Source organism: Carcharodon carcharias, chromosome 19 (assembly GCF_017639515.1).
Source record: "Carcharodon carcharias isolate sCarCar2 chromosome 19, sCarCar2.pri, whole genome shotgun sequence".
Classification (NCBI taxonomy): domain Eukaryota; kingdom Metazoa; phylum Chordata; class Chondrichthyes; order Lamniformes; family Lamnidae; genus Carcharodon; species Carcharodon carcharias.
Window position 1 is genome coordinate 62,800,988 of NC_054485.1, and position 23,745 is coordinate 62,824,732.

The 23,745-nt window shown below is 44.5% G+C and overlaps 1 protein-coding gene across 3 annotated transcripts in view; it reads left to right on the plus strand.

The window, feature by feature from the left end:
- The window catches only part of LOC121291867 (nuclear GTPase SLIP-GC-like), a 168,431-nt gene that overhangs the window by 139,181 nt on the left and 5,505 nt on the right, over positions 1 to 23,745 (plus strand). For 2 of the 3 annotated variants that reach the window (XM_041213488.1, XM_041213486.1), the window contains exons 13-18: positions 1,568 to 1,741; positions 4,293 to 4,370; positions 10,074 to 10,234; positions 13,654 to 13,801; positions 19,803 to 19,911; positions 23,205 to 23,335. In XM_041213488.1, the coding sequence (XP_041069422.1) occupies positions 1,568 to 1,741; positions 4,293 to 4,370; positions 10,074 to 10,234; positions 13,654 to 13,801; positions 19,803 to 19,911; positions 23,205 to 23,335 (801 nt within the window). The remainder of the gene's footprint in view (positions 1 to 1,567; positions 1,742 to 4,292; positions 4,371 to 10,073; positions 10,235 to 13,653; positions 13,802 to 19,802; positions 19,912 to 23,204; positions 23,336 to 23,745) is intronic. The other variant, XM_041213487.1, reaches the window with a different exon arrangement.

Below are 23,745 nucleotides of genomic sequence, written 5' to 3' on the forward strand. Positions count from 1 at the left end.
TGGTGAAGAAAGTAAAAGCCCATGGGATCCAAGACAAAGTGGCACGTTGCATCCAAAATTGGCTGAGAGGCAGGAAGCAGAGGGTGATGGTAGAAGAATGTTTCTGTGACTGGAACTCTGTTTCCAGTGGAGTTCCACAGGGCTCAGTGCTGGGGCACTTGCTGCTTGTGGTGTACATAAATGATTTGGACTTAAATATAGGGGGTATGATCAAGAAGTTCGCAGAGGAAACGAAAATTGGTACGGTAGTAAAAAGTGAGGAGGATAGCTGTAAACTGCAGGAGGATATCAATGGGCTGGTCAGGTGGGCAGAGTAGTGACAAATGGAATTCAACCCAGAAAAGTGTGAGGTAATGCGCTTGGGGAGGGCTAACAAGGCAAGGGATTACACAATGAATAGCAGGACCCTGGAAAATACTGAAGATCAGAAGGACCTTGGTGCATATATCCACAGATTCCTGAAGGTAGCAGGGCAGGTAGATAAGGTGGTTAAGAAGGCATATGGGATAATCTTTATTAGCCGAGGCATAGAATACAAGAGCGGGGGGTTATGTTGGAACTGCATGAAATGCTGGTTAGGCTACAACGGGAGTATCATGTGCAGTTCTGGTCACCACATTATAGGAAGGATGCGATTGCACTGGAGAGGGTGCAGAGAAATTTACTAGGATGCTGCCTGGGCTGGAGAGTTTTAGTGATGAGGAGAGATTGGCTAGGCTGGCGATGTTTTCCTTGGAGCAGCGAAGGTTGAGAGGGCACCTGATGGAGGTGTATAAAATTATAAAGGACATAGGGTGGATAGGAAGGCATTTTTTGCCATTAGTAGCGGGGTCAATAACCAGGGGGCACAGAATTAAGGTAAGAGGTAGAAAGCTAAGAGGGGAGCTGAGAAGAAATTTTTTCACCCACAGGCTGGTTGGAGTCTGAAACTCACTGCCTGAAGGGTGGCTGAGTCAGAAACCATCGTAACATTTAAGAAGCATTTGGAAATTCACTTGCTTTGCCATAACCTCCAGGGTTATGGGCCAAGTGCTGGAAAATGGGACTGATGTAGTCAGATCTTTGTTGATTGGCACAGACATGATGGGCCGAATGGCCTCCTTCTGAGCTGTAGACGTCAATGAGTCTTTCCAAACACTTGACCCTGCTCCGAACTTTCCAAACACTTGACCCTGCTACGCACTTTCCAAACACTTGACCCTGGTCCAAACACTCAATTCTGCTCCGAACTTTCCAAACACTGGACCTTGTCTGGAACTTTCCAAACTCTCGACTTTGCTCCAAACTTTCCAAACACTCGAGTCTGCTCCGAAATTTCCAAACACTTGAACCTGCCCAGAACATTCCAAACTACCAATCCTGCTCCAAACTTTTCAAATACTCGACTCTGCTCCGACCTTTCCAACCACTCGACCCTGCCCCATACCGTCCTGGACAAACTCTTGCCCATACCCCACTCAGATTGCCTATTGTTGCAAAACACATTTTAAGCCAATTTTTGTGAATTATTTTTGTGCAAACATTACAATACTTGACTTGTTTTTAAAAGCACTGTAAATATTTGCAGAATATTATCCTCAGCAGCAGATTTGACACCATGTCTAAGGATTTGAAGAAAGGATTGGAAGCTTTTGCTGAACACCTGGAGTGTTGTGGGAGAGATCTCCAGGGTCATCTGAAATCAGGAGTTGAGGAAGCAGAGAAAAGGTGCATGAAAGTCATTAAACAGCATGCAGAGCTGGTAGGTACAATGAGTGAGGTGCATGTCATAACATTCAAGGCTATAGGCCAAGTGCTGGTAAATGGGCAGGTAGGTAGGTCAGGTGTTTCTCACACGTCGGTGCAGACTCAATGGGCCAAAGGGCCTCTTCTGTACTGTGTGATTCTGTGAAGTGGAGAATGACAGCAGTGTTTGTGACTTACAAGGATGATTTCAACACCCTTTTTCCCATTGATGGTGCTGGCATTAATTCCCAAACCTGGAATAAATTGTTAAAGTTTTCTAACCTGAAAATGACCCATATACTCTCCTTTTGGCAGTTAGTTAGGCAGTACTCTATCCATGCTAATATCTTGCCCCAACATCTTGTTTAATAGCATCGGCAGAGAAGAAAAGAGTTGACGTTTTGAGTCCTCATGATCCTTCCACAGAATTGTTTTGTGGAAGGGTCATGAGGACTCGAAACGTCAACTATTCTCCGCCGATGCTGCCAGACCTGCTGAGTTTTTCCAGGTAATTCTGTTTTTGTTTTGGATTTCCAGCATCCGCAGTTTTTTGTTTTTATCTTGTTTAATAACCTTTTATGTGGCCTCTTATCAAAAGTCTTTTGGAAATCCAAATACACTACATCTGCTGGTTCAGGTAAAAGCAATATACTGTGGTGCTGGAGTTCCAAAATAGAAACAGAAAGTGCTGGAAAAACTCAGCCCGCCTGGCAGCATCTGTGGAGTAAGAAAAAGTTTCATGTCCAATATGACTCTTCTTCGGAATTGAAGGGAGGTAGGAATGTGATGGGTTTTTTGCAGTTGAAAAAGGCAGGAAAGCAGGTGGAGCAAAAGAGAAGGTCAGGGATGGGTTGGAGGGTGGGTGAGATGAAGTGACAAACATGTCATGGAACACAAGGCAAAGGGAGTGGTAATGATAGTATTAAAGAAACAAAAGAGTAGTCCAGAATAGGTGTGAATAGCAGAGGTCAGCACTGTCTGAAACTTAAAAAAAAGAACAAGATACAGACTGGCACTTGGGAGGAGAAAAAGAATCAAAATGGAGGACAGAGTTCATGGTCTGAAGTTGTTAAACTCAGTGTTGAATCCAGAAATCTGTAAAGCGCCTAATTGGAAGATGAGGTGCTGTTTCTTCAGCTTACATTGCACTTCGCTGGAACATTGTAGCAGGCTGAGGACAGAAATGTGAGCATGAGAGCAAGGTGGTGAGTTAAAATGACAGGTGACCGGGATGTTGGGGGTCATGCCTGTGGGCTGAGTGAAGGTGTTCTGCAAAGAGGTCACCCTGCCTGCATTTAGTCCAGTGTAGGGGGGACCACATTGTGAGCAGTGAATACAGTAGACTAAATTGGAAGAATTGCAAATGAATCACAGCTTCAACTGGAAGGGTTGGTTGGGGTCTTGGACTGTGAGGAGAGAGGAGGTAAAGGGGCAGGCGTTATACTTCCTGCAATAGCATGGGAAGGTGCTGTGGGAAGGGGATGGGGTGTTGGAGTGATAGAGGAGTGGACCAGGGTGTCATGGAGGGAACAGCCCCCACAGAATGCTGATGGGGCTGGTGAGGGGAAGATGTGTTTGGTGATGGCATCATGCTGGAGTTGGTGGAAATGGCGGAAGATGATCCTTTGAATACAGAGGCTGATGAGGTGGAAAGTGAGGACAAGGGGGACCCTATGATGGTTCTGGGAAGGAAGGAAGGGACGAAGGCAGAAGTGCGGGAGATTTGTCGGACACAGTTGAGGCCGCTGTCAACCACAGTAGGGGTGAAACCTCGGTTGAAGAAAAAGGAAGACATGTCAGAAGCGCCATTCTGGAAGGGAATATCATCAGAACAGATGCGATGGAGAAGGAGAAACCAGAAGAATGGAATGAAACCCATACAGGAAGCAGGGTGTGGGAGGGTAGCTGTGGGAGTCAATGGATTTGTTATGAATATTAGTAAACAGTCTATCCCCAGAAATGGAGACAAAAAGTCAAGAAAGGGAAGGGAAGTGTCAGGGATGGACCATGTGAAGTTGAGAGAGGCGTGGAAATTGACCTCAAATTTGATTAATTTTTCCAGTTCTGGGTGAGAGCAGGAAGCCCTACCAATATAGTCATTGATGTACCAGATAAAGAGTTCTGGGAGGTGGTCTGAGTAGGACTGGAACAAGGAATGTTCCACATACCCCACCAAAAGACAGGCATAACTAAGGCCCATGCCCTAAAGACAAGTTAAAAGAGAAATTATTTAATGAGAGAACAAGCTGAGCCAGATGGAGGAGAGTAGTGATGGATGGGGATTGTTCAGGCCTCCGTTCAAGGAAGAAATGGAGAGCCCTCAGACTATTATGGTTGGGGATCGAGGTGTAGAGGGATTGGGTGTCCATGGTAAAGAGGAGGCAGTTAGAGCCAGGAAACTGGAAATTGTTGAAATGATGTAGGGCGTTAGAAGAACAACAAATGTAAAAAGGAAGAGACTGGACAAGAGGAGAGAGAATAGAGTCAAGGTAGGAAGAAATGAGTTCAGTGGAACAGGCTGAAATGATGGGTCTACTAAGACAGTCTTGTTTGTGGATTTTTGGAAGGAGGTCGAAGTGGGCTACATGGAGTTAAAGGACTATGAGGCTGGAGGCTGTGAAGGGAAGATCTCCAGAGAAGATGAGGTCAGTGACACTTCTGGAAACAATGGCTTAATGTTTACAGGGTGATAAGAAGAAGTGTCTGAGAGATGACGCTCAGCCTCTGCAAAGTAGAGGTCTGTGCGCCTGACAACAACAGCACCACCCTTGTTGGCAGGCTTGATAACAAAGTCAGGGTTGGACCTGAGAGAACAGAGTGCGCCAAGTTCAGAAGGAGACAAGTTGAAGTGGGTGACAGGAGCAGAGTAATTAAGTTGGCCAATATGGGGGAGGCAAAAGGAGGGCCTGGAGAAGTCAACAGTGCCTAGAAGAATGGGTGAAAAGAGGACCAGGTGTGGTCAGCAGCACATAGAAGAAGGGTGAAAGGAGGATCTGGAGGCCGTCAGCTACACTGGAGTAGCTGGTAAGTCTTATTTTTTATTCTTAAGTGAGGTTTATTACCACTTGTAAGGGGTAGCAAGTATTGGTAGGGTAGAGGTTATCAATATTATTAAGGTTTATTAATAGTAGCAAACTTTATTACAATTGCTAAAGTTTTATTAATATTGGTAAGGTTTATTACCAGATGTAAGGTTTAGTTGCAGTAACAAGGTATTAATTAATAAATACAGAAATGGCAGGGCTGCTCCAACCTCCAGAGTGCACATCCTGCGCTATGTGGGGACTCCAGAACGCTTCCCATGTCCTGGCTAACCATTTGTGCAGCAAGTGTCGTCAGTTACAGCAGTTTGAATTGTGGAACTTGAGCAGCAGATGTCACTGCGGAGCATTCATGAGGTTGATAGTTACATGCATAGTGCATTAATTGGTGTGGTCACCTCGCAGCTAAGAATATGCAGGGAGAGAGGGAAGGAGTGATGACTAGACAGTCAAAAAGGAACAGGCAGGTAGAGCAGGAGCCCCAGAGTGCGTCCCACTGTCCAACCAGCATTCAGTTCTGAATGCCAGTGAGAGTGATGTTTCATCTGGGGAGTGTAGCCAGAGCCAAGTCCATGGCACCAATGATGGCTCAGTGCTCAGTTGTACAGGGGGATACAAGGAAGTTTGGAAGAGGAATACTGTAGGTGATTCAATAGCTAGGGGAATAGATAGGTGTTTCTGTGGCTGCAGATGCAAATCTGAAATGCTGTGTTGCCTCCCTGGTGCCAGGGTCAAGGATGTCACTGGGCAGCTGTAGAGCACCCAGACTGGGGGTGGGGTAGGGTGGTACATCAGTACCAATGACATAGGTAGAAAGAGGGATGTGGCCCTGCAGTCAGAATTTAGGAGCTAGGTAGAAAATTAGCAAGCAGGGCCTCAAAAGCAGTAATCCCCAAATTACTCCCAGTGCCACGTGCAACTGAGTATAGAAATATGAGGATAAGACAGTTGAATGTGTGGCTGGAAAGATGGTGCAAGAGCAAGTGTTCTAGATTCTTGGGACATGGGGACTGGCTCTGGGGGAGAGGGTACCTGTACAGGCTGGACGGGTTGCACCTGGACAGGGCTGGGATTGAGTTCCTTGTAGGTGTTTTGCTAGTGCCGTTGAGAAGGACTTAAACTAACATGGTAGGGGTGTGGTAACCAGGAGAGAATATTAGAGAGGAATACCTTGGGCACAGATTACTGGGAAGCACAGGCAGCACTAGAATAGAGAATAGTAAGTTAATAGGTGGGGTCAGAGTAAGGGAGAAAGTAACAAAACCTAAATCACAATTACTGTGCATGTGTGTGAATGCATGGAGTGTGGTAAATAAGATTGGTGAGTCGCAAGCACAGATTGCCATGTGGAAATGTGATGTTATGGCTATAACAGAGACCTGGCTTAAAGAACGCCTGGACTGGGTGTAAAATATCCCTGGATATGAGGTGTTCAGGAAAGATAGGAAAGGTAAAAAAAGGGGGAGGGCTGGCAATATTGATTAAGGAGAACATTGCAGTGCTGGAGAAAGAGGATGTCCCAGAGGGATCAAGGATAGAATCCATTTGGCTAGAGCTAAGGAACAAAAAAGGGGCAATTACATCATTCGATGTAGTCTGTGGACCGCCAACTAGTGGGAAAGGTGCAGAGGAACAAATTTGTTAGGGAATTGCAGAGGTGCAAAAGTTATAGCGTACTTATAATTGGGGCTTTAGTTATCGAAATACAGATTGGGGTAGCATTAGCGTAAAGGGCAGAGAACAGCAAGAGTAGGAAGAATGTGTTCAGGAAAATTTTCTTCAGCAGTATGTTTCCAGTCCAATGTGAAAGGAGGCACTGCTGGACTTTATTTTTAGGGACCAAGTAGAATGGGTCAGTAGGAGAACATTTGGAGGACAGTGATCATTGTATCATAAGGTTTAGGCTGGCAATGAAAAAGGGCAAAGAACAATCAGAGTAAGAATAATTAATTGGGGAAAGCAAACTTCATTGGGGTAAGAACGGATCTGAGCCAATAAAATTGAAATCAAAGGTTGGCAGAAGAAACGAGCTGAACAATGGGCTGCCTTAAATGAAGAGATAGTTCAAGCATAGTCAAGGTATGTTCCCTCAAAAGGGAGAGGTAGGGCAAACAAATCCAGAGCTCCCTGGATGATAAAGGAATTAGAAATTAAGGTAAAGAAGGAAAAGTATACTTATAACAGGTAAAAGCAAAATACTGCCGATGCTAGAAATCTGAAACAAAAACAAAAATATCTTGAAAAACTCAGCAGGTCTGACAGCATCTGTGGAAAGGAATACAGTTGATGTTTCGAGTCCGTATGACTTCATCAGAATTAAGGAAATGGAGAAATGAGGTGAAATATAACCTGGTAAAGGAGGTGGGACAGGTAGAGCTGGATAGGGGGCCAGTGATAGGTGGAGGCAAAGAAGAGATGTCATAGACAAAAGAACAAAAGGGTGTTGATGGTGATGATATTATCTAAGGGGGACATTAAGGGTTGCAAGCAGGACAAGCTAGTGACAGATGGCCCTAGTGGTGTTGGGGTGGGGGGAAGGGATTGAAATGGGCTAAAAGGTGGAGATAAAACAATAGATCGAAATAAATTTAAAAAATGGGTAGGAAAAGAAAGATTATAAATAAGTTATAAATTATTGGAAAAAGAGGGGATCGGAAAGGGGGTGGGAATGGAGGAGAGAGTTCATGATCTGAAATTGTTGAACTCAATATTAAGTCCGGAAGGCTGTAAAGTGCCTAGTCAGAAGATGAGGTGCTGTTCCTCCAGTTTGCGTTGGGCTTCACTGGAACATTGCAGCAGGCCAAGGATGGACATGTGGGCATGAGAGCAGGGTAGTGTGTTGAAATGGTGTGTTGAAATGGTTATGACAGGTGTTAGTTAGAAAATACAGTTGAACACCAAGCTAAATATAGGAGGTTCAGAGGGGAGGTGAAGAACCAAATAAGAGAAACAAAGAGGGAGTATGAAAAGAGACCGACAGCTAAAATAAAAGGGAATCCCAAAGTCTACTATCAGCATATAAATAGTAAAAGTGGGGGAAAAGGAGGAGGGAGGCAATTCGGGACCAAAAAGCCACATGAGAACAGGGGACATAACTGGGTATTAAGTGAATACTTTGCATCTATCTTTACCAAGGAAGAAGATGTTATCCAGGCCCTGGTAACAGATTAGGTAATTCAGACACTAGAAGGGTTTAAAATTGAAAAGGTGGAAGTATCTGTACCTAAAGGTGACAGGACTGGATGAGACGCATCCAAGGATACAGAGGGAAGTGAGAGTGGAAATTGCAGAGACATTGACCATAATTTTTCAGTCTCTCGTAGACTCAGTGTAGGGACAGAGGACTGGAGAGAATTGCAAGCCTTACACCCTTGTTCAAAAAGAGAGTGTAAAAATAAGCCCACCAATTACAGGCCAACTAATTTAACTTTGGTCATGGGGAAGTTTCTAGAAACAATAATTTGGGACAAAATTAATAGTCACATGGACAAATGTGGGTTAAGTAAGGAAAGCAGCATGGATTTCTTAAGGGAAAATCATGCTTAACTAATTTGCTTGAGTTTTTTGAACAGGTAACAGAGAGGGTTGATGAGAGCAATGCTGTTGATGTGGTGTACATGGACTTCCAGAAGGCATTTGATACAGCACTACACAACAGATTTGTGAGCAAAATTATAGCTCATGGAATAGTAGCAACATGGATATGAGTTGGCTGAGTGACAGGGAACAGAGAATAATGGTTAATAGATGTTTTTCGTGCTGGAGGAAGGATTGTAATAGAGTTCCCCAGGGATCAGTGTTGGGATCCTTGCTTTTCCTGATATATATTAATGACATCAACCTTGGTGTACAGGGCACAATTTCAAAGTTTGCGGATGATGCAAGACTTGGAAGCATTGTGAACCGTGAGGAGGATAGTATAGAACTGCAAAGGGACAAAGACAATGGTGAAATGGGTGGACAGATGGCAGATGAAGTTCAATGTGGAGAAATATGAAGTGATTCATTTTGGCAGAAGAACATAGAGCGATAGTATAAAATAAAGGGTATAATTCTAAAGAGGGTACAGGAGCAAAGCGACCTGGGTGTACATGTGCATACGTCATTGAAGTTGGCAGGGCTGGTTTTGAGAGAAGCTAATAAAGCATTCAGCATGCTAAGCTTTATTGATAGTGGCATAGAGCTCAAAAGCAAAGAGGTTATGTTGAATTTGTATATGGCACGAGTTCGGCCTCAGCTGGAGCAGTGCATCCTGTTCTGGGCACTATACTATAGGAAGGATGTGACAGCATTGGAGAGAGTGCAGAAAAAATTCACAAGGATAGTTCCAGGAATGAATAACTTCAGTTATGAAGATAGATTGGAGAAGTTAGTACTGCTTTCCTTCAAGAAAAAAAGGTTGAGTGGAGATCAACATCACGTCAAGTCTGAAATTCATTGTGGTGAGGGCATAACGGGATAAAACTGAGTCCTTCGCTGAACACAGATCATTCAGCATCAGAGAGGGGAAGGTCAGAGTGTATAGTGAATACACGGCAAGAGCTGGGATTGGAAGAAGGGTTGGGGTCAGGAACGGGAAGGGGTGGAGTGTGTTCCTTAACACCTGAAAGGAAGAGAAAAAGTTTCTTGTTTAGGCATCAGATGAGTCGAAAAATGAAGTGATACTGGGGTCCAGTACAGCTTTGAGATAGGTTGAGTTGGTGGTGCTGGAGAGAGAGGTCAAGTGTCTCCATGTGGCGGTGCGTGGCACTGACTGGGGACCTCAGGGTGCGGCGAGAGCATCAGATCCGAGGAACGTTGTATATCTCAGAGTTACCCGTAATCCTGGATGGATTCAAAACATAGGTGTGGAATTTCAGCTGGAATCCACGTGGGGTAAGTAGGAGCCTAAGACAGTCACTGAGGAAGGAGATGTGGCTGTGAAAGCGAGTTTTGGTAAACTTGCTTTGGAACCATCTCCTGGTTCCCCTTGACCTAGCCTGTTTGTTACATCCTAAAAGAACCCTAATAAATTTGTCTGTAAAATTCAATAAGATCACAGCTAACCTCACCTACATCCTCCCCTGTTATCCCCACAGCCCAAAATTCTTTTAGTACCCAAAAAATGATTGACCTATCTTGTACTTCTACATACCCCATCGGGACTTGATTAGCCCCAATCTCTTATTGTGCAATTTTCACTTACAGTTGGAATGGATGTAGGCTTTGGAACCATTCCTGACATAATTTAGTACCCATTAAATAAGATAATCATTGGTTTAAGTAGTAAACAAATTAATGTGCATATTGGCACCCTTGTTTTTGTAGCCAGGTGCAAAATCTTACCAAGGTTACCACAAGACACTGAAGGCGATATGTAGAAACGATGGGGTTTACAACTCAGCCAGGTTTGGTCCCATCAACGTCAACTTTGATCTGTCAAAGTCTCTCTACCGGGAAATTGATACTTTTTCTGAAAATAACCTTCAGTAAGTATTCTACTAATCTGTACAACACTTACAAACTAATCAATGAGGTGGGGTGTGACCAACCAGGAATCATTAACCATCAGACAAAGTTGAGATTCACGTTTTAGTAAATGCAGTTAGAAGTCCAATTCATTGATGATACTTCGAATACGGTTTATTTTCACTAATGCAGAGATATTTTGTGTTGCGCTGTTGCTGATTGCCTGCTCTTGAGCAGGAAGCTGTGTCACATTACCATTCAAATAATATATTTCTAAAACAAAAACAGAATTACCTGGAAAAACTCAGCAGGTCTGACAACATCGGCGGAGAAGAAAAGAGTTGACGTTTCGAGTCCTCATGACCCTTCGACAGAACTTGAGTTCAAGTCCAAGAAAGAGTTGAAATATAAGCTGGTTTAAGGTGTGTGTGTGGGGGGCGGAGAGATAGAGAGAGAGGTGGGGGGGGTGGTGTGGTTGTATGGACAAACAAGCAGTGATAGAAGCAGATCATCAAAAGATGTCAAAAGATGATTTGATGATCTGCTTCTATCACTGCTTGTTTGTCCATACAACCACACCCCCGCCCTCCACCTCTCTCTATCTCTCCGCCCCCCCCACACACACACCTTAAACCAGCTTATATTTCAACTCTTTCTTGGACTCGAACTCAAGTTCTGTCGAAGGGTCATGAGGACTCGAAACGTCAACTCTTTTCTTCTCCGCCGATGCTGCCAGACCTGCTGAGTTTTTCCAGGTAATTCTGTTTTTGTTTTGGATTTCCAGCATCCACAGTTTTTTTGTTAATATATTTCTAAACCTTCCTTTATGACTGATTCCCTGCTTCCTGAGAAGCTATGACATAGTATTCCCCTTACATTGTGAGGCCTGTACCCTTAAGCACAACTAAAGTTAAACTAACCAGTCTGTAGTTGCTAGGAATGTCCTTACATCCTTTCTTGAATAAGGGTGTCACCTTTGTCACTCTCCAATCCTCTGGCAATTTCTTCCGCTATCACTATCCCCACTCTCTTTTGTAATGTGGGAAGCCAACTGGACCAGGTGACTTACGCACTCTAAGCATAGCCAGCCTTTCCAGTATCTCTGCCTCTCGATTTTGACCCCCACCCATCACCATCTCCACTTCTACTAACATTTTCTCAGATTCCTCTTCCTAGTAAGGACCAATATGAAGTACTTATTAAGTATTCTAGACTTGCCCGGCACCTCTAACCATATAATCACCCTCTGTTCCTGATAAAATCCACTCCACCTCTTACTGCCCAATTACTTCTTACATGCTGGTAGATTTTTGGGTTCCTTTTATGTTAACTGCCATTCTATTCTCATATTCTTTTCTTGCCAGTCTTATTTTAATTAGAATTCTAATTCTGTTTCCCTCTTCACTCCTCTCTGAATCTATTATATTTGACCTGGCTTGCACTTACAGAATTCACCTGACACATACTTTTTTGTTTCGGCATTTGCTCCATCTCCCTCATTATGCAAGAAACCCTTGTTTTGCTTCCCCTCCTTTTCACCATTGTTGGAATGTACCTAGTCTGTACCTGAAATATCTCCTCCTTATAGATCATCCATTGTTCTGTTACAGTTTTTCCTGTCAGTCTTTGATCCCATTTTAACCCGGCTAGACCCCTTCTCATCCCATTGAAATTAGATCTCTTCCAATCTAGAAGTTCTACTTTAGATTGTTCCTTGCACTTCTCTATTACTAGTCGAAACCTTATGACACAATGATTACTCTTACCCGAGTGTTCCTGCACGGACTCTTGGTTCATTTGGCCCACTTCATTCTCTAGCACCAGATCCAGCACAGCAATCACCTGCAATGCCTTCATTTTCCATCCTCAGACTGTAGTTCTGGAATCCCCCAAAGATTTATCCTAGAGCCCCTCTCATTTCTCATTTATATGCTGCCCCTCGGTGACATCATCTGAAAAAGCAATGCCAGTTTCCACATGTATGCTGACAGCACCCACCTATGGCCATGCAGAAATCATCTCCAATTAAATGTTGGAAAGACTGAGCCATTATCTTTGCACCACCAACCGCACCCCCACCCCCACCTAGCCGCCATGGTTTACAAATACCTTCTCCATCCCTCTCCCTGGTCACTGTCTGAGGTTGAACCTGACTGTTCTGAACCTTGACATCCTATTTCAAACTGAGATGAACTTTCAACCACATATCCGTTCCACAACAAGATCAGTTTCTTCTACCTCCGTAAAGTTGCTCTTCTCAGTCCCTGCCTCAACCCGCCTGCTACTAAAACTCTCATCCACATTTTCTTACCTCCAGACTTGCCAATGTCAATGAACTCATGGCCGGCCTCCCACCTCACATTCTCTGTAAATTTCAGCTCATTAAAGATCCTGTTGCCCATATCTGAGTCACACCTTCAACCTAGGAACATTTAACACCCAGTCCTGCCCTTCTTTGAGCCAGGTCTCTGTTATAGCCACAATATCATATTTCCACATGGCAATCTGTACCTGTAACTCACCAATCTTATTTACCAACCTCCGTGCATTCACATATATGGTAACCTGGATTTAGACTTTCCCTCTTATGCTGAACCCGCCCAATACTTTAATGTTTCCTACTCTAGTGCTATCTGTTTCACCCAGTATCTGCTAGTGCTAGTTGGGAGAATTTAAACTAATTTGCTTCCTAAGTTCCGACTACAGGACCACATCCCTCTTTCTACCTATGTCATTGGTACCAACATGGACCACAGCCACTGGCTGCTCACCCTCCCCACTCAGGGTGCTCGGCCACTTAGTTACATCCTGCCCTGGCACCAGGGCCATCCTAGATTGACATCTGAAGCCACAGAAATGCATGACTGTTCTGTTAACTAGTGAATCTCCTTTCACTATTGCTCTTCCAGTGTTCTGCATGTCCCCTCTACAGCTGAGCCAGCCAAGGTGCCATGGATTTGGCTCTGGCTGCATCCCCAGTACATTGAGTCCAGTTCTGGGCACCGCAATTTCATACAGATGGACATACAGGGATCATGCTACACATGCCTATGTTCAGATATGTTGCAGATTTCAGGATGACCTTCTCATTAGAATGAGACCCGAGCCTGCTGCTGGCCTTTCGTAAGGAAATTATGAAATACTCAAGGCCACAGGTAACTTGCTTTGCTCAAAGCTGATTTGTGTTAGTCTGCCATGCTGACGACCTCAGGCTAATAGCTGCAAATGGGTACCCTGTCTCATCTCTCCATCTCTCTCTCTGTCCCCACCCCTCCCCTCCTCTCCCCTCTTCACAAATAAGATTAGTTCAAATGGCCGAGGTGTTTCTAATCTGTCTGTGTGAAGGTGCAAAGAGTGAGAAAATTACAAATGCTAAATTTGGTGTAGACCTGAGGATTAGACTTTCTGACGATTTGATGTATCCTATTTGGTTCAATAGGCTTAACAGAGGTAGAAGGGCTTCGATGAAAGGACAATTGAATCGTATTAACTTAACACTGACAAATGTTATAGATCAGCCTCTTCCCACCAAATCTACAGATGATGCAAGGGTTTGGGAATGCCGACAGAATTTCATGAAAACTGAGGTAAGTGGAGTAGGAAGGCTTCAAGAGAGCACAGACAGGCTGGTGGAATGGGCAGATGCAAAGAGGTGCAAGTGAAACATTGTCTTAGGAAGAATAAGTAGAGGTAATAGAAAATAAGAGGCACAATTCTAAATGGGGTGCAGGGGCAGAGGGACCTGGGTGTATACGTGCACAAATTATGGAAGGTTGCAGGATGAGAAAGTGGCTAAATAGGCCGATGGGACCTCAGGCTTTAGAAACTGAGGCATACAGTACAAGCACAAGGAAGTTACAAAATGCTGGTTCTGCCTCAACTGGTGTATTATGTACAGTTTGGGGCATCACACCCTAGGAAGGAGCTGAAGACTTTAGAACAGAGATTTCCAAATTATGGGTTGCAACTCCTGACAGGGTCACAGAGCTCCCCTCTCCCAGAAGGTGGTGGGAATCTGGAACTCACTGCCTGAAAGGATGGTAGAGGCAGAAACCCTCATAACATTTAAGAAGCATTTGGATGTGCACTTGTGATGCCATGGCATACAAGGCTATGGGCCTCGTGGTGGAAAATGTGATTAGAATAGTTAGGTACTTGTTTAACTGGCACAGACTCGATGGGCTGAAAGACCTTTATCGGTGCTGTAGACCTCTAGGACTCACATGAGGTGACTTTGGGGAGGAGGCAACCCAGTCTGGAGGCTCTGATGCGACAGCCTTGACCAACTGGATTGATGCTGTCAAAATGTACAGGGTGGATAGTGAGCCAAAGCCCACTTTTACATCACAAACCACTTTTAGCAATGAATTTGAGTGGTCCCATGGTGTATGTGTGCAGCTGGAAGCTGGCAAGTAACTCAGTCTCTAACGGAGTGCAGGAAAAACCAGCTGTGTTTTTGCCCATCATCTGTTGCCCAAGCTTCTTACTCCAAGATCATGACTCCACCTCGCAGATGCTGGCAACTCAACCAAAAGGAGGAAAGGGGAGAGGGGCTGTTGAGTGTAGCAGCATAAGGAGCAAGTGAAAGACAGAACTCAGCAATCCCACAACTAATGGATCAGATCTAAGCTCTGCAGTCTTGCCACTTCCAGTCATGAATGGTGGTGGATAATTAAACAACTCATTGGAGGAGCAGGCTCCACAAATATCTCCATCCTCAATCTGGAGGAGCCCAGCATGGCAGTGCAAAAGATAAGGCTGAATCATTCACAACAATCTTCAGGCAGAAGTGCAGAGTGGATAGTCCATCTTGGCCTCCTCCGGAGGTCCCCAGCATCACAGATGCCAGTCTTCAGCCAATTCGATTCACTCCAGGTGACATCAAGAAACAGCTGAAGACACTGGATACGGCAAAGGCTATGGGCCCTGGCAATATTCCGGCAATAGTACTGAAGACCTGTGCTCCAGAACTTGCCGTGCCCCTAGCTAAGCTATTCCAGAACAGCTACAACGCTTTCATCTACCCGGCTATGTGGAAAATTGCCCAGGTTAGTCCTGTCCACAAAAAGCTGGACAAATCCAACCCAGCCAATTACCACCCGAGCAGCCTACTCTCGATCATCAGTAAAGTAATGGAAGGGGTCATCAACAGTGTTATCAAGCGACACTTGCTAAGCAATAACCTGCTCACTGACACCCAGTTTGGGTTCTGCCAGGGTCACTCAGTTCCTGAGCTCTTTACAACCTTGGTTCAAATATGATTAAAAAGATCTGAACTCCTGAGGTGACGTGAGAGTGACTGCCCTTGACACCAAGGCAGCATTTGACCGAGTGTGGCATCAAGGAGCCCTAGCAAAACTGAGTCTGGTTGGAGTTATACCTAGCACAAAGGAAGATGGTTATGGTTGTTGGAGGTTTGTCATCTCAGCTCCAGGACATCACTGCAGAATTTCCTCAAGGTAGTGACCCAGGCCCAACCATCTTCAGCTACTTTGTCTATGACCTGCCTTCCATCAAAAAGTTAGAAGTGGGGATGTTCGCTAATGATTGCACAATGTTCAGCACCATTTGCGACTCCTCAGATACTGAAGCAATCCATGTCCAAATGCAGCAAGACCTGAACAATATGCAGGCTTGCGCTGACAAGTGGCAAGTAACATTCGCACCACACAAGTGTCAGGTAATGACCAGCTCCAGCAAGAGAGAATCAAACCATGCCCCTTGATATTTGATGGCATTACCATGACTGACACCCCTACTACCAACTTCCTGGGGATTACCATTGACTAGAAATTGAAATGGACTAGCCATATAAATACTGTGGCTGCCAGAGCAGGTTAAGGGCTAGGAATAGTGTGACGAGTAACTCACCTCCTGACTCCCCAAAGCTTGTCCACCATCTACAAGGCGCAAGTCAGGAGTGTGATGGAATACTCCCCACTTGCCTGGATGAGTGCAGCTCCCAAACACTCAAGAATCTTGATAATATTCAGGACAAAGCAGCCCACTTGATTGGCATCACATCCTCAAACATTCACTCCCTCCACCACCGACACACAATAGCAGTAGTGTGTACCATTGACAAGATGCAGTACAGAAATTCACCAAGGCTCCTTCGACAGCACCTTCCAAACCCACGACCATTACCACCTAGAAGGACAAGGGCAGCAGATAAATGGGAACACCACCACCTGAAAGTTCCCCTTCAAGCCAATCACAATCCTGAAATGTATCGCCATTCCATCACTGTTGCTGGGTCAAAATTCTAGAACTCTCTCCCTAACAGCACTGTGGGTGTACCTACACCACATGGGCTGCAGCGGTTCAAGAAGGCAGCTCATCACCACTTTCTCAAGGGAAAGTAAGGATAGTCAGTGACACCCGCATCCTGTGAATGAATAAAAAACAAGTGTGTGGGTGTGTGGTAAGGGGAGGGTGGTGTTGGCAAGAGGGGTTGATGAGTGAATGAATGTGGGGACAGGAGGTTTAGGAGTGTGTGCGTGGATGCGTGGCTGATTACGATCAGGCATGCATTACAACGTCACCGCGCGTCATTTAGATTTTCAGTTCAGTGGGTGTGCAGCCAATACGGCTGCGTGCTCGCTGAACTGTCAAAGGCCTATTAAGGCCATTTAAAAAGCCAATAAAGCAATAGCTGAAACAAAAGCAAAAATACCTGGAAAAACTCAGCAGGTCTGACAGCATCTGCGGAGAGGGATACAGTTAACATTTTGAGTCCATATGACTCTTCAACAGAACTAAGGAATTATAGAAATAAAGTGAAATATAAGCTGCTTGAGGGGGTGGGACAGGTAGAGCTGGATAGAAGGCCAGTAATAGGTGGAGATTGCCAAAGATGTCATAGACAAAAGGACAAAGGGGTGTTGACGGTGGTGATATTATCTAAGGAATGTGCTAATGGTGACATTAAGGGTAGAAAGCAGGACGAGCAAGGTACAGATGGCCCTAGTGGGGGTGGGGGGATGGGATCGAAATAGGCTAAAAGATAGAGATAAAACAATAGATGGAAATGAATTTAAAAATAATAGAAATAGATGGGAAAAGAAAAATATATTTTAAAAATGATAAATTATTGGAAAAAGGTGGATTGGAAAGGACGATGGAGGAGAGAATTCATGAACTGAAGTTGTTGAACTCTATGTTAAGTCCGGAAGGCTGTAAAGTACCTAGTCGGAAGGTGAGGTGCTATTCCTTCAGTTTGCATTGAGCTTCACTGGAACATTGCAGCAGGCCAAGGACGGACATGTGGGCATGAGAGCAGGGTGGAGTGTTGAAATGGCAAGAGACAGGGAGGTCTGGGTCATGCTTGCGGACAGACTGAAGGTGCTCCACAAAGTGGTCACCCAGTCTGCGTTTGGTCTCTCCAATGTAGAGGAAACCGCATTGGGAGCAGCGAATGCAGTGGACTAAATTGAGGGAAGTGCAAGTGAAGTGCTGCTTCACTTGAAAGGAATGTTTGGGCCTTTGGATGGTGAGGAGAGGGGAACTAAAGGGGCAGGTGTTGCACCTTCTGCGGTTGCATGGGAAGGTACCATGGGAGGGGGGGGTTGAGGTGTAAGGGGTGATGGAGGATTGGACCAGGGTATCCCAGAGGGAACGAGCCCTGCAGAATGCCGCCGGGGATATGAAGGGAAAATGTGTTTGGTGGTGGCATCATGCTGGAGTTGGCGGAAATGGCGGAGGATGATCCTTTGAATGCGGAGGCTGGTGGGGTGATAAGTGAGGACCCTGTCATGGTTCTGGGAGGGAGAGGAAGGGGTGAGGGCGGATGTGCGGGAGATGGGCCAGACACGATTGAGGGCCCTGTCAACCACCGTGGGTGGAAAACCTCGGTTAAGGAAGAAGGAAGACATGTCAGAGGAACTGTTTTGGAAAGTGGCAACATTGGAACAGATGCGACGGAGGCAAAGGAACTGAGAGAATGGGATGAAGTCCTTACAGGAAACGGGGTGTGAGGAGCTGTAGTCGAGGTAGCTGCGCGAGTCGGTAGGCTTGTAATGAATATTGGTGGACATTCTATCACCAGAAATTGAGACAGGTGAAGGAAGGGAAGGGAAGTGTCAGTAATGGACCATGTGAAAATGATGGAGGGGTGGAAATTGGAAGCAAAATTAATACATTTTTCCAGATCCAGATGAGAGCATGAAGCGGCACTGAAGCAGTTATCGATGTACCGGAGAAAGAGTTGTGGAAGGGGGCCTGAGTCAGACTGGAACAAGGAACGTTCCACCTGCCTCATAAAGAGACAGGCATAACTGGGACCTATGCGGGTACCCATAGCCACATCTTTTATTTGGAGGAAGTGAGGCGAGTTTAAGGAGAAATTGTTCAGTGAGAGAACAAGTTCAGCCAGATGGAGGAGAGTAGTGGTGGATGAGGAAGGCAATAGCTGAGCTGCCCGTCCAACCATAAGTTGACAGGCTGGTGAAGAGCCCAGGTGGCCTTCGCATTTTTCATGGAACCTCATCCACAGATTTCTGCACTCTTTCGCGCACATGTGACTCAAACAACCCCCTCGCCCGCACAGTGCTTCTGGGCGCACCTCACGCTGGGTGGGTCTTAATTCACCCGCCCTTGTAAACTGGCGGTGCTCACCCGCAAAATCCCCATGACGGTGAGAAAATTGACTCCAGTGTTTCACTTGCACCTTTCTGCATTTGCCTATTCCACCAGCCTGTCTGTGTCCTCTTGAAGTCCATCACTATCCTCCTCACAGATCACTATACTTCCAAGTTTTGTGTCACCTGTAAATTTTGAAATTGTATCCGCAAAATCCTGGGGCAGAAGGCTGGTACTGTCACACCCAGATCATTAAGATTGTATGCATAGTTCTTCTCAGTTTATTAATATTAACATTTGCACAGACACAGGCCTGTAGAAACATCCTCGTGGAGTCTCTTGGAATCCCTGATGGGATAGGGCTCCGCCCTCTCTCTGCAGCAATGGCAATTGCCCAGCAAGATTACAATGGCAGAATGACACAGAAATTGGCAGGGACTAGAAAAATATCTTTGGTGAGAGGGGGCTGTAGCTTCAAAAATGAAAAGGCGGGGAACAAAAGTTGACAGGCTAGACGAATCAGGCTACAGTGCATTGGAAGCTTGATTTAAATTTAACACTTCCATTGCTAAAAAAACCTGCCTGTGAATTGTGTTAAGAAGGGATTTTGTGATCAACAACTCCCAATCCCAAATAATTCCGATCCCAGGCTTTATCCCTTTTTCCTGATTGCCAGGTTTTGTGCCCAGTGGCCTCCTACTGTTAGTTCCCTGCTCCACGGTGAGAAATGGAAGAGAAAAATGCTTATCTTAATGTTCTGCTATGAATAATGGCAGGACCTTGAAGGGTTTCCCACTCAATACCAAACACCTGCACACCCACCCCCCACCAATATCACAGAGTTTTAATGCAACGTCAAGAAAATAATGCCAACTTCACATTGAATGGAACGCTTGTTATTGCTGACAAAATGAAACAGGAGCTCTGCACATTTACAAATTTACTGCAGTGTCTTACACCTTGCAAGATATACAATGTGATTTTAATGACTTTTAACTCTTGTTACAGCTCAATGGATTATTAAACGATCTTGAGAGGCAGATAATTGAAAGGAAGCAGCACATTTATAAAGCAGCTATTTTGTCTGTTCAAAGTTCAATGAAACCAGCATACGAAGGTACTGTCCGTTTTAGATAACTGCCCATGCCAAAACACATGCAGTATGGGAGTATGATGTGTTACAGGTAGCTAGGAATTAAACACTGGTACAGGGGCACAGTGTGTTACAGAGTCAATGACTATCTCCAATAAAAAAATCTAACCAACTCCTCTTGATACTCAATGACATTACCATTGCTGAATCTCCCACTGTCAAGGGGTTATCATTGACCAGAAACTGAACTGAACCAGCCATATTAATACTGCAGCTACAAGAGCAAGTCAGAGGCTGGGAATTCTGAGGTGAGTAACTCACCTCCTGACTCCTCAAAGCTTGTCCACCATCTACAAGGTACAAAACAGGATTGAGATGGAATACTCTCCACTTGCCTGGATGAGTGCAGGTCCAAGGAGCTTGACACCATCCAGGACAAAGCAGCCACTTGATTGGTACCACATCCACAAACATTCACTCCATCCAGCACTGATGCACAGTAGCAGCAGTGTGTACCATCTATAAAAAATGTCTCATAGCCCTTGGAAGCCATCTTAACGTTCAGTCATTTTAAAATATAGCTTTTTTTAAAAAATATGGTTCTTAAAGATTCACAATATTGTTATGCTACCACTGATGTGACATCCATCTGCCTCCTACAGAGAAAAAAAATTCTATTACATTTTTCATATAATTTTTCTCTTGCAAAGCAAAATATAAGATACCCACACACATACACATTTCGATATACAGTTATCTGATATTGCTGAAATTTTCTCTGTTGTATTCCTTTTCTCTTAAAATTCCTCAGTTACATTTTATCTGGTGAGAATTTATTAATATTGGCATACAAAATTTCACAAATGTTGATTTTACTAGACACAGGCAGTTCAGTGCATTTAGCATTTAAGATCTAAATTTCATATGGGCTTCTAAGGCAGGGTCGGATTTCACCAGGTTGAGCTCTATGTGAAGTTTTTTAGTATGTAAGTTGTTCTGACTTTTTGGCTATGAGAGCCGCAAAGTTCTTAACCCTTTCTTAGCTGATTGCACAATCCATGATCCTGTTAATTTAGGTTCTAGTCCACTGACGTTTCATATTTCTGAGGTAATTGTGTGGGGTTTATTTTTTAGACCCTGTGAGGTGTTTGGGTTCTCCCCTTGCATCCAATTTTCAGTGGTCTTGAAATTTGAACCACTGGCTTTGGGAGGATTTAAGTTTTTAACCTGATCTTTTGAGGGACCTGTGCTTAGTTCTGTGTCTGCTGCACTTAAACTTTCATTGTGGCTATCACAAATGCAGCTTAACTTCAGGTTTATGACTTCCCCATTTATGTTACCTTAGGGATGGATTGGTCCACAATCTGTCCCATGACCTTTGGGACACTACTGCTCGCAGGTCGTTGGCCAGCTTCTGCTGCACTGCTCTGTGGCTCTTTAACTGTTTGAAACATCTCCCTCGCTGCTTGTCTGCTGGTTTGAGAATTTCCTCTGTCCATATTTAAATACATTAAGAAGATTTCTTCTAGCCACGCTTGGGGCTCATTCCCTTCAACCTATGTGGCTCCTATTTTAGTATTTTTGCTTTCCCTTGGCCCTGTCTTGGCCATCTTGAATTTAACAGGCTGTACTCTGGCCTTTTCTAGCACAGCAAGCTCTAACCTGGCCCCCTTTAATTCTGTTGGCTTTTCTTTAGGCTCTTAAACTCTTACAAGCTCTATCAACTCCTCCAAGATCTAGTCATTTCCTAACAAAAGGTTCATTCCTTGCATGGACAAGTTTGGGATCACACCCACCATTATTAGCCCTGTAGCTGGCTTGCTCTGCAAATACACTTTCATTAAAGCATCTCTGTGCACTGTCCAGTGAGTCATTTGACCAGCACACTGGTATTTACTCAACTCTTGGGCAGAAACTCAGCAGTTTTTGCCACCAGCAGAACCTGCAAATAACCACTATGTTGGAGAATGCTGATTTCCTTTTCCAGATCTTTTGAACTATGAACCAGTACCGCAGCAAGGAGTGAGAGCAGTGGAGCTTCAAAAGGCTTTATGTCTAACCGTTTTCCCGACACCTTTTCCCTGTAGAAAACTTAGAAAATTTCCCAAAGATACTTGAACATCAAAGTGAAGACAGACACAAAAATACCTGTTCAATGCCTCCACCATTTCCTTGTTTTCCGTTATCAGTTTCACAGACTGACTCTCTAGAGAACAACATTCACTTTAATTACTCTTTTTCTATTTAAATCCTAGTGTGACTACTGTTAAGGGACCCATACACTACTCCCACAAGTGATCTCTTCCCTTTCCTATGTCTTATCCCTACCCAAGCTGATTCTACATCTTTCTCTTTCGAGCTAAGGTCATTCCTTACTACTGTATTAATGTCATCCTTAACTAAGAGAACTACCCCACCACTCTTTCGTAGCTTCCTGTCGTTCCAAAATACCAAATACCCTTCAATATTCAGGTCCCAACTTTGGTCACTTCTCAACCAGTCTCTGCAATGGCTATCATCAGTCTCTAGTCTTTGGTCACTGTAATGGCTATCAGGTCATACATCCCATTGGTAGAGCTCCCACTTTCCCCAGCACTGGTGCCAGTCCCCCATGAACCAAAGTCTTTGAGCCACAGATTCATCTCTCTAATTTTATTTAACCTGCACCAATTCACTCGTGGCTCAGGTAATAATCTAGTGATTATTACCTTTGAGGTTTAGTTTTTTAATTTAGCTCCTAGCTACTCATTCTCGCTAAGCAGAACTTCTTTCCTAGTTCCATCTATGTCCTTGGTACCAACGTGGACCACGACAACTGGATTCTCCCCATCCCGCTGCATGTTTCTCTCCAAGCCTGGTACCAGGCAGGCAACACACCCTTTTGGACTTTTGCTTTCAGCTGCAGAGAACTGTGTCTAACCCTCTGATTTTACTGTCCCTTACTACATCCCTATTGACTCCCCCCACTTGAATGGCTTCCTGTACACAGTCAGTTTGCTTATCCTCCCTGCAGCCCCCACTCTCATCCCAACAAGCTGAGAGAACCTCACACCTCTTGGGCAATTGCAAAGGCTGAGGCTCCTGCACTTCTGCCTTCTTTATCTCCTTACCTGCCTCACTTGCAGTCCCATCCTCCTGTCCCTGACCTTTGACCAAATCAGAAGCCTAAGGGATGTGACTGCCTCCTGAAAGAAAGTGTCCAGTTTCAAAAAGGCAGCTCATCATCACCTTCTCAAGGACATTTGGGTCATAAATGCTGGCCTAGCCAGTGATGTCTGGAAGACAATAACGGATAACAAACATTTTTTATATTTCAGAAGCTTGCCAGAAGAAAGGTGTAGGAGTGGTGCCTTCCATGCAGAGAATATTAACTGAGCGGTTAGAAAAGCAAAACGATCTTTTCAAAGATGCAGCAGCCTCTGTGATGGAGAAATTCAATGAAATGAAGGTGTCTTTCAGATTAATACTATTTTCTAGATGGAAGTTCTGAAATACTGACTGTGTTCCATATCCGGTAACGTACACATACTGAAATACTGACTGTGTTCCATATCCGGTAATGTACACATACTGAAATACACACTGCGTTCCATATCCGGTAATGTATACATGCTGAAATACACACTGTGTTCCATATCCGGTAACGTACACATACTGAAATACTGACCGTGTTCCATATCCGGTAACGTACACATACTGAAATACTGACTGTATTCCATATCCGGTAATGTACACATGCTGAAATACACACTGTGTTCCATATCAAGTAATGTACACATGCTGAAATACACACTGTGTTCCATATTGAGTAATTACACATACTGAAATAAACACTGGCCGGAATCTTCTGTGCCTGCT